At 44.9% G+C, this 11,708-nt stretch overlaps 1 protein-coding gene across 1 annotated transcript; it reads right to left on the bottom strand.

Annotated features, from left to right (window-relative positions):
* Positions 1-943: 943 nt before the first annotated feature.
* On the bottom strand, positions 944-7,544 carry zgc:194312 (uncharacterized protein LOC794943 homolog). Its single transcript, XM_017426220.3, has 3 exons — positions 6,828-7,544; positions 4,405-4,950; positions 944-2,148 (listed from the first exon to the last, which is right to left on the bottom strand). Exons 1-3 carry the CDS (start codon positions 7,205-7,207, stop codon positions 2,034-2,036), a joined length of 1,041 nt encoding a protein of 346 aa, XP_017281709.1. The 5' UTR covers positions 7,208-7,544; the 3' UTR covers positions 944-2,033.
* Positions 7,545-11,708: the final 4,164 nt, after the last annotated feature.

Genomic DNA, 11,708 nt, shown 5'->3' on the forward strand with positions numbered 1-11,708 from the left:
CTCGTAGAATGTTTTCACGTTCCAGATTTCTTTGTGTTGTTTGAAACCGATTTCAAATTTATTTTTAACGCTCCTCGCCATCGCACTTCCTTCTGAGTTGGTTTTGTATACTTAACATCCTGTTTCTGCTTTCACTTCTGCTGCCTTTGGCGAACGCCCGCCGAAGTGCCAGTAAGCGGCGGCGTCGACAGGCAGCCGCTGTCGCACGCAGCTTTTCTGTGCTGTGAAACAAAAAAAACCAAACAAGCCTCCCCTCCTGCGGGTGAGAGCTTCGGGTTGGATGAGGGTTGCTGTGTGGCGGGAGGCGCCTCACGATGTCTGCGGTGGGAACGTTGAGAAANGACCCGTGGGCTCAACTTCTGGGGAAATACACCTGAGTTCGCTGCCAACACTTTCCCAGAGAAGCTCGGAGGGGATTGTCCTTAATTTGAATCTAAGGGTTGCTTTCAGCTCGGCGTAAAACATGGAAATATAAAGACAGGAAACTACATGAACTGACTGATTATTAGTGTTTAAACGATTATCTGAGGAGGCGCCATTTAAAGGAAAAGTTTGCCTTTTTTAACTCAGTTCTGGCCTATGTTTGCCTTTTGAAGTTCCAGTGTATAATTTTTAGTCTTATCGGTTGTGAAACTTAAATCAGTGCTTGAAACGCTACACCTACCTGCAGCTTTTTAAGATTTGAGATATTTATTCAAGACAAAAATCTTCAAAAAAGATATTTTTGGATCGTCTGCGCGATCACACGCAATAAAAATATTTTAGGACAGCTAGCTAACGGAAAGTAAGAATGATCAGAAGAAATGTTTCTTAGATGCAAATAGGTCTTTTAATGTATAAAATGACTGAAATAAATAAAAAATATAAAAAGAAAAACAAAACCGTGGTCCATAATTTAACAGTTGTAAATTTCCCGCTTCCCGAAGCTAAACTTCTAGTCTTCTTCGAATGCGTAGTTTTCCCGCCTTTTTTTTTTTTTTTTTAAGGTAACAGTTTTCTGTAGGACCGCTCAGGCTGTCAGCTGTATAAAGAACTGAATGCAGACATGAAATTAGAGAAATAACTTTTTTTTTTAACTTTCTTTTACCATCTGGAAAAAACTAAAGGTTGTACCCAAGTTGCTAAAATTGTAACGACACAAAGTCGCATAGAAACCTGATATGAAAGTATTTTAAAAATACAATATGTTTAAAGAAAACAAACATTAGAGAAAAGTTAATAAATTAAAATAAAAACTGAAGGTTTATTGTCTCAGATGTCTTTTTTTTTAAGTATTTAGTATATATCTTTTCAAAGGTTTAGAACCAAAAAGTTGTTTTCTAGAAAACTCTGGTGTTAAAACTCTTTAAAATAAGACCATGATTATCTTTTGCATTAGTTTCATGTGCTGTAAATATAAAAATGATGATTTGTTTAGTTAAATATGAGCTTATTTGAGTAACATTCTGATAAAACAAAACAAAGAGAAGGAAATAAAGCGTCACATTTTGGACATTTTTTTCCCCTCGAGTTTAGGATACGAGTTAAATAGCAAAAGTATTTTACTAAAAATGGAACAGTTTAAGGTTTTGGAAGTCCGGACTGGCTTTGGGCTCGTCGTGATTCGACCGACCGACTCGGACCTCCGAGTGTTTCCTGTCCCCTCTACTCATTCTGGACCGTCACATTCAGAGGGTCAGGACCTTTAAAGTCCCTTTGTTGCATCCATAGTGTGACTGAAAAGGAAACGAGAGCCGGCAAACGAATCCTCGATGCCAGTCAGTGGAATCCCGAAGACGTCGGAGAGCCAGAGGAGGAACTCTGCTGTCCACCGAGCGGCGGACTGTCGATCCTCAACCAGACTAAAGGTCAGAAATGGACCACAATCCCGATGTCCCGAGGAGAGGCACATCCTGGCCTAAATGACCTCAGCGTTCGGATTAAAAAGGCATTTTTCCCCTGAGTTCCTTCCATCGCCGAGGTAAAAACCACCGTCGAAGTTCTCCCCGTCCCATTTAAGATCCGGCTCTCCCCGTCGAGCCTTTTTCTGTAAGTCACTGGGACGAGAGCGAGTCCTGCGAGAAGCTGGTGACCGACAACGGCCCGCGTTCCTCGTCTTCGTGCGGCGGTTCGAAGGAGACGGTGGTCTGAAGCGTCATGGATCGCTCCCTGAGGAGGAAACCAGAGAGAGAAAGGGGAGAGGCGATGAGCTCTTGTATTTTTTTGCGGTCAACGAAAACACGTGAAAGGAAAGCGTAATTTAAAAAAAAAGCAGTAGTCAAAGCAGCATGCGGCGTTATCAGAGTTTTACTCATGCGTGATGATTCGCTCGTCTCGGTATCAGTCAGTCATCAGAGGATTTCTATTTCACAACAGCTCAAAAAATGAAGAGGACAGATTTATAAAACCTGGACAAAGTTAAAACCTTACACTTCCTGTCTCGTTCCCGCCATCCTCCGTTATTTTTCCCGTCCGACTTCCTAATTTAAGCTCCGGGTTTCCGATGTGGATGAACTGGTTGCCATGTGAGCTTTTATTTAAACAGTTCATGTGACTTTACACTGTTTACAATAACGGCTGAGGAGGGGGGTGAGGTTTTTCCACTAAACACCCTTTTCCAAAAATGTCAACTGTTTTATGTTTCCTTAAAAGGAAGGAAGAGGAAAAGTCGGGGCTCTTTGTGGAATCTGACATACTGACTGTGATGATGGGCAAATTAAAAAAAATAAAATAAAATCATCCAAATTATCAAGCTGTGCTTCGATTCTTTATACTTTGCTTCCAGGGATCCAGGTGTTCCTGTAATCTTTTAATACTGCTTCAGGCTCCCTGTCTGCCTTTATACTCGTTTTCATCACACAGTACTTGACCATTTTCAAAGGAATGATTTCGTTTTTTTTTCTTAAACTCAAGGGATGAGCTGCTGTTGTGCTGACTCCTAACAGACGATTTAGCAAAAAGAAAACAGAAAACCAGTTTAAAATGGAAACATCAGGCGCTCTGGTGTCAGCGGCCTGTCACAAAGACGCAATTTCTTCTGTTTTTTTTTGTTAAATCTTTGAAAAGTGCCAAAGTTTGATACATAAAAAAGCATTTCCTCTCAAATTGAAGCCGGCTGAGGTAAATAACCGCTCATCCTGAGCTTTCTTCCTGTTAAAAGCGTCTCCTCTCCACCCTGTGCTTGCTCAAAACGGGGGATTGCCTCAATAAGATTTGACACAATCTGCTGGTTTTCTTAGACAACTTCTTACTAAATAACATGCTATAATACATTGACAGTGGGTTTTTTTTTTTTTTTGCTCTGGATGGCTTTAATGTGGCCTCCAGTTCTAATGCAAAGAGCCTCTGTGTTATTTTTGATCAGGATGTCTTTTAACGCCCACGTTAAAAACATTACCGGGACTTCTTTCCTCCACCTACGTAAAGTCACTAAAATTAGAAACATCTTGTCTCAAAATGATGCAGAAAAACTGGTGCGTGTATTTACCAGTTCTTGGCTGGTCTGTTGTAGTTCTTTATTGTCTGGATGTCTAAAAAACTCTTTATAAAGTTTTTAGTTGATCCAGAGTTCTGATGAGAGTTAGGAGCAGAGATCGGATTTCTCCAGTTCTCTCCTTTGACTTCCTGTCAGATTCAGAATAGAATTTAAAATTTTCCTTCTGACACAGAAAGCTCTCAACAACCGAGCTCCATCTTATATTAAAGATCTAATTGTAACATATTTTCCTAACAGAGCACTTCGCCCTCAGACTGAAGGTTTACTTGTGGTTCCTAGAGTTTCTAAAAGTAGAACAGGAAGCAGAGCTTTTAGTTCTCAGTCTCCTCTCTTCTGTCCATGAGGCCGACACCCTGTCCACGTTAAAAACCAGGCTTAAGACGTTCCTTTTTATTAAAGCCTATAGTTAAGGTTGGTTTGGGTTTCCTGAGCTCTCCCTTAGTTCTGCTGCTACAGGCTCAGACTACAAGCTGAGACCGTGCCCTGACATGACTCTTGTTGTGACCGCAGAAATAAGCTGAATTAACATTTTAACACCAACCAGGGGATTCTCAAACAGCTACAAGCTGCTACTAACTTGATTTTTACAAATCATCTCAACTGGGTGTCTGACGGCCCACAATTAGGTCTTGCCCCTAACTTTAGGAACCACCACAGGGGATGATGCAACCCTCAGGTTATTTTTTTTTCTTATTATTTCTCAAAGACCTGACTTCCATAAACAGTTCATAGATAGGTTTTTAAGTCTGACACTTCCTCTTTAGTCCACTTGTCTTCCTAGCTGGAAGGAAAATCTCATCCAAATTAAAATTAAGAGGAGTTTTAAAAGTTTTGAATCGATCTTGGGATTGGTGTGAAGTGAGGAATCTGTCTGTTTATGACTCTTTGAGGAGAACAAACACAAATGTGGACGGATCAGCAGGACGTACCTTCCACCGGTTTGGGTGTCTGGCCAGTTGGCTCTTACAGTCCACCCGAGGGCAGCCTTTAAGTACCGCGAGCAGCAGGGAAACCTGCGATTCAGCTGCTCCAGGAGCTCCTCCTTGCGCAAGCCGTACACGACCGGCGCGATGCACTGCGCCACGCTGAAGAAGGCGAAAGTCACCACGGCCGCCAGCTCCTTGGTCTCCCGCTGGATGAGGCCCCTGCTGAACAGGATGGTGAGCACGTAGTTCACGAAGTTGGGCAGGAGGTAGACGGCCAGCTGGGTGCCGTGCAGGGCGATGGTCCGGCAGCCGGCCCGGTTGCGCCGGTTGAGGACCCCGAGCCGGCGCCCCTCCAGCAGGATCCTGGCGTAGCTGTAGAGGATGAGCACCGTGCACACACCGATGAAGATCACCTTCTGCAGCTTGCCCTTGTTTAGCTGATTGCGGTCACATTCCTGGTCGTAGTCGGGGTCCGGCTTGTGGAGCAGGCTGAGCGGGATGGCCAGGGCCAGCAGCCAGGTGAACACGCCCAGCAGCCAGGGCCAGTACCTGAGAAATGAAAGTAAAGGACAACAGCAGCGTTAACGTTTGAGTTTGCTGACGGAACACACATCGATGACTTCTGTTTGAAGTAGTTAGTTACAAAAATCTGCAAGAATTACCAGAACTTCCCAATAAACGAAACTAAATGAACACCGCCCACCAACATGGATGCCAAAGTTTTCAACCAAAGTCCTGCGTTGTCTGTTAGCGCTTGCTGTCAGCAACTACCACGCCAAGTTTTAGTTCAAAATCTGTGTTATTGACTGAGTTATAGTCATTTTTGGGTATTCTAAGGCCAATCAGCTATGGTGGCCATCATGAATCAAAATGACTCCAACAATTAAAGATCTCACACAAACTTTATCACTTAAGGCATGTGTTGGAGATGACTGTCGGCTACTACCACGCCGAACTTTAGCTCAAAGTCTTTAAAACTGACTGATTTATGGTCATTTAAAGGCTCAAACTGACCACATCTCCTCACTCTGCTGCCGTCTTTACTCTCTCTACTCTCCATGTTTGTGTTTGTCGTTATTTCTGTCATTCACGTGCGTTCTTCGTTGTCTTCCTTTTTACAGAAACCACCCCTGGACCAATCATTGTGTTTCTGTCTCTGTCTCTTTCCTGTCCTCTCTAACCCGCAGCTGGTCGAGGCAGATGGCCGCCCGTCCTGAGCCTGGTTCTGGTTTTGGAGGGTTCTTCCTGTTAAAAGAAAGTCATTCCTTCCCACCCGACGTGCTGCTCAGGATGGAGAGACTGCGATGATCTGACGTGGTCTGCTGGCTTCTTCAGATCAGTTACCCAGTCGAGTTTCTTCCATCCCACCCCCCGCAGACGTCTCACCATAAGCTCCGATTCAAACTTCCAGAAAACTGTAAAACAGCTGAAACACTGGGTGCCTTTAAATCTCAACTTAAAACCCACCTGTTTAGAGTTGCTTATGGCTAAATTAGGGTTAGAGTGCGGGTTTTTGATGTTTGTCTCTTTCTTACTGTTTATTCATTGTCACATGCTGTTTTTATTTTGTTTTTTAATTATGTAAAGCACCTTGAAATGCCTTGCTGCTGAAATGTGCTATACAAATAAAATTTGATTGATTGATTTGATTCCATTTCAGGGCCTTAGAGTCCCGAATACCCCACCATCAGCCCGCCGGGCACATCTTCCTCTGGGACCGTGTGCTTGTTCCTCAGTGTCAAACGCAACTGACACGTTCCTTCTTGGCTCTGCGGAACAGAGCGGGCTGGACGCAGGTGGGAAGTCTTGAGTTCTCTCTCTCTCTATCCTACCATTTAACACCGAAGTGCTCGAGTGGTCAGACCCACGGTCCTGAGATCCTGAGGCTGCAGGTTCGAGCCCAGGTTGCGTCAGGAAGGGCATCCAGTGTCAAACAATCGTTTCCAAATCATTTGTGTGAGTTTACTGAGTGTGGTGACCCCCTAAAGAAAGGAAACTAACACGAGTAAAACACCCATCTGATCCCTTTTTGGTGTTTTTCAGCGAGTGGCCATGTTTCTGACCCACACAGGAGAACACATTCAACTTCTGCCTTCAACATTTTTAGTTTCCTTGAAAGTGAAGACTGTCAGATTAGACAGATAAATTTTATTTATTGCTATTTTCATGCATGTGAATGTTTTAGCAGAGCGTCCTGAGATGGCTATATACAAACAAACCGAAGAGGTTTTAATAAAAAAGCTGTAAAGCTTTATATATGTCCAAAATAATCCCATGTTGGATGCGCTGAACAGTTTGGGTTCGCAACTTTTACGTACAGGCTGCTGAATCTGGGAGCCCTTAAAAAAGGATCCACGTGAGGAGTTCTGTAACTTCTATTTTTTTTTTTAAGTAAACAAAGCAATAAAAGCCTGAGGAGCAGTTACCCGGCCGTGCAGACGGAGGTGTAGCGCAGCGGGTGGCACACGGCGCAGAATCGGTCCAGCGCCATCGCGGTGAGCGTCAGTAGGATGTTGGCGGCGCTGCTGATCAGCACCGCGATCATGGCCAGGCACGCGGGCCGGGCCGGCCGCGCGCTCAGGTGGATCTGGTAGTAGAAGACGCTGCTCGTGCCCAGGTAGACCAGGGCCGACACCAGCAGGTGGAAGACCAGCACGAAGCGCGCGTGCCTGCGCAGCCGCCCCTCGCGCACGATGGTCCAGTTGATGAGCAGGTTGAAGACGAGCAGCACCGAGAAGGACACGGTGGAGACGTAGAAGCGCGCGCAGGTGTACTGCGCCGGCTCCGTGGTGTTGTTCGGGGGCATCCTGTCCTCAGCTGGGCTGGTTTGGGTCCAGGTGACTTTGGGAAGAGAGATGATGATGGTGATGATGGTGATGGGAGAGAGAAGCAGCCCGCCACATGATCCTGCCTCTCTGCTGTCAGACTGCAGACTGACTCTGTCTCCCGCCGCTTCCTCCGCCTCTCTCACTCACGTTTGGCACGTCTGTGGTCGTCACGTCCTCGCGTTCACGACACGAGCACGTGCCCAAACCGGGAGCAGCTCCTCCAACTCTGACACGCAACCCCCCTCCCCGGTTGTAACTGACGTCCCGACGGGTTTCAAGGAGTTCTTAGTAAGTTTACAAAGCAGGAACTGGAACATCGGGAACCCGCGTTTTCTGCTCACCAGCAGCACAGGAAGTGAGTGAATCATCACATGTCTGCAGAATATATCTAACACCAGGGTTCATAGAGTCCAGAAGCACATCAGATTAAAGACAGAGCATTTCTTTCAGGGATGCTAGAGAATAAACTCAAACGGGTTCCTAGATGTTCTCCATAAAGAACAGTTCAGTTCAGGTTATTTATATCTTCCTGATTCACAACAAAAGGGCACACAAACTTATTATAAAAAGGAAAAAGTTGTCAATCTATGGAAACGAGATCTCGTCCTGAGCAGCACAGAGGCGACAGTGGGAAGGAATGACTCTCCTTTAACAAGAAGAAACCTCCAGAACCAGAACCAGAACGGGCGGCCATCTAACTCGATCGGCTAAGGTTAGAGAGGACAGGCAAGAGACGCAGACAAACACAGACTGGCCGGTTCGGGTGTAGTTCCTATGGTCCAGGTGTGGTTTCCAGACAAAAAAAAAAAATAAAAACACGGGTGAATGGTAGAAATGATTACAAACACAAACATGGAGAGAAGAGCAAAGAGTGAAGACAGCAGCAGAGTGAGGAGATGTGGACAGTTTGTCCTCCAGCAGTCTGAGCCTGTAGCAGCAGAGCTAAAGGAGAGCTCAGGAAACCCAAACCAACCCTAACTGTAGGATTTATCAGAAAGGAAAGTCGTAAAGTAGACAGGGTGTCAGCCTCATGGACAGAAACTGAGAGTTGGTTCCACCAGAGAGGCGCCTGAGAGCTGAAAGCTCTGCGTCCCGTTCTACTTTGAGAAACCGTAGGAACCACAAGTAAACGTGCAGTCTGAGAGCGACGTGCTCTGCGAGGAGAGCGGAGAAACATCACGCTGCTTTAGAACTGAAAGTAAATGTTCCCCACTGATCTGTGAGCAGCAGTGCTTTTATTTTGGTATCTGACGTGACCTTACTGAGCAGAGCAGCAACGGTTTTTATTGTTTTGTTTTGTTTTGTTGCCAACATTTGATCGGTCCTGCGGTCTTTATCTGTGCAGAATAGATTTGTGATTTTTAAAAAAAAAAAAAAAAAAAAAAAAAGGTTTGCTTTGTGTCCTTCTGCAAGATTTGTTGGACTGGATTGGTTGTTTTTGCAGAGGGGAGGCTGAAACCACATGCGCCCACGTTTCCATTTAGACCTAGTTCTGAAGTTATTGTTCCACCGGACCATGCCACTACCACCGCACTGCTGCATATGTAACAAAAAAATGGCTCCTATGGGGTGGTGCAGTGGTTAGTGCTGTTGTCTCTCAGCAAGAAGGATGCAGACTCACATCCCCACCTGGAGCCTTTCTGGGTGGAGTTTACATGTTCTCCCTCAGGTCATGTGGGCTTACTCTGAGTTCTCTGATTTCCTCCCACAGACCAAAAACATCCACGTTAGGTTAATTAGTGACTCTTAAATGATCCCTAGGTGAGAGTGTGAAGGGTTGTTTGTCTTGTTGTCCCTGTGATGGACTGGAGACCTGTCCAGGGTGTCCCTCGCCTCTCACACAGTGACTTCTGGAGATAAGCACCAGCTCCCTGGGACCAGGAAAGACGAAGCAGTGTGTAATTGTGCTGTTTGTGACATTTGTCAGTTAGATCAGAACCATTGTTGTTCCTTCCCATCACAACAATGTTCTGCTTTGTCCACGTGATTTTTTAACAAACAACAAACCCTTTACTTGTTTGTCTTTCTTCTCGGAAACTCCCATGTTTCCCCTGCAGACCTGCCACGGACACTTTTGGTTTGTTAGTTTTCTCCTCCTGCTGGACTCAGGAGCTTCAGCTTTAGGCTTCTTTCTGTGTAATCATTTGTGTTCCTGTAGTGTAGACTGAAACACATCTTGTTCTTGAATGCAAACCTCCAGTTTCTGTTTAGCCTGACCGGCAGCAACATCTCCCCTTTTTAAGGAAATCTTTGTCGGTTCAGGACAGAAACTTTTCACTGCCACTCCTGCAAAAATAAAAAAAATAACCTCCCTGCATTTTAATGCTGAAAGACTATTAACTTCTCCTGTCATGATATTCAGATTCATCCATTATTAATTTGTTTATTATTTGTATGAAAGGCTATTATCAACCATTAGTATGTCATAAATAAAACCACATAAAAAATGATTCTTTCTGCTTAAAACAGCAGTTTTCTTGTAGTTGTCTGACAGTGTGCTGCTGCCCCCTGCTGGTGGGAGTGTGGAACAACTCAGCCCCATCCAGGTTTCCATCTAATCTGTCAGATTAGACCTCCGCTCAGACCTAATCTGATAAATATCATCACACAGTTACAAAAATGAGCATTCATTTCTACAACTGGTTATTGTTTTCTGGTCATGAGGAAAACAAAATGACTTCAAATGAATAAATATTGTTCCACAGTTGAAGGAGAAATTATTGCCTTTAATTGAAGACAGAAAAAAGCTTCATAATCCAGACGATTAAACCTACCTGTAGGATTTCATTTTGAATGCTTGTACAATCATTCTGCCTACAGAAACGCTGATTCTTTTATGTTTCTGATCACTTCTTTTATGTGGTAGTAGCTGAGAGTCGCACACAACCCAGAGTCTGAGCGTGACGTGTCGCCATTGTTTTCCAGGTTGGACCACAGCAGCAACAACTTTGTCATTTCTCAGCATGAGATGATTTACGGAGCCGTTCAGCTGTAGATTTTGTTCTGCAGTTCTGCTGTTCGTTTACACAACAGCAGCGTTCAGCTCTCAGGATTTTCTAACCTTCATATTTGCATTTCAGAGGAAGCCACAACTTGTGAAAGCCCACATACACACCACGGACGGCTGCAGTCAGTCGCTGTTCTGCCCGAGCAGATCAGCAGCAGATAGCAGAGAGCTGTTAACAGCAACCAAACCTTCTTGTTTCCACGCTGCAGACTGCAGGAGCGCCTGTTGAAAGCCTGGCAGCCATGTTGCCAGATATACGGTAATTAATGTTTTCATAAGATAGTTTTTGGGTGAAGTCCCGCTTCTTTTCTGTGCAGATGTTAACCAATCACAACTAATCTTACAACCTCCCCCTTCAGAGAAAGTGCACCTCACTCAGCACAGATGATAGTTTGGGTCAAAATGCAATCATTTCAATCCTATATGGCAACCCAGCACATCCAGAAAACATTAAGCTTTGCAGCGATCGTTCTCATGTAAACAGGGCTTTAGGTCTTAGGCCCTGTTTACATGATCTTGGTCTAAAACTGCAGCCTGAAAGGCGGCGGGTGATATGCATTCTCTGAAGTAACTCCAGGCCTTTAATCCCCATCAGGGATCACTGCTGTGTAATAATCCCCTCAGCCACACGGGGTCGCCAGAGAGGCTTTATTTGAATCTTAACCCATCCTCTGTGTTGCAGCTGCAGGTTTCTTCAGGCGAAGGTCACTTCTTTGTGTCATCTGAAGCTCCAGGGGTCCAAACACACATTTATTGTCATGAATCCGGCCTGTCTGCCAGGCCCACCTCTTCCGCCGTAATCAGCTGTTGGTCGCTGCATTCAAACACTCCACTGCTCTCTGTTCCTCACCAGATTATCGAAAGCCCTTTGCAAGTAGCTGTCCGGCTGTCTTTCCCCTTATGTCCTCCTCGTTTTGACGTCTGCCGAGCTTCCGATTTCTGGACTTTGACCTTCGATTATTGCCTGACCTCCTAGTCAGTAAACTGACCCCTGCCCGCCTTCTCACTAACCCTCTGAGGTCTGGATTAGCCCCTGATGGATTGTAAAAGATCAAAGCACAGCAGCAAGTTCCCACGGTGACGTCACCACCCTCGCCAACCGCTCCCTGTCATCTATCTGGACAGGTGAGATCAAACTCCTTGTTTTGACTCTAAAAACGGTTGGGGGCTTCTTCTTGTTCCAGCTCCTTGCACTTTCATAGCCACTAACCAGTGGCGTCGGATTCATTTTCTAGGTGGGGGGGCCACCGGAGTGTTTCGTCACCTTATTAATTTTACATGCATCGGATCATCGTCTAACATCAATAAAAACTGAATAATGAAACTCTTTTTCAGCTATGACTTTTTGTTCCAGTATATTATTATGAATAATGATAATTAGTTTAACCAACCAACAGCTTTATAAATGACCACAATAAAAGTAAACACAGGTAAATAACATGTGCACGGGCATAGATGGAATAATCCAACAT

The sequence above is a fragment of the Kryptolebias marmoratus genome, linkage group LG7, assembly GCF_001649575.2.
Source record: "Kryptolebias marmoratus isolate JLee-2015 linkage group LG7, ASM164957v2, whole genome shotgun sequence".
Taxonomy (NCBI): Eukaryota; Metazoa; Chordata; class Actinopteri; order Cyprinodontiformes; family Rivulidae; genus Kryptolebias; species Kryptolebias marmoratus.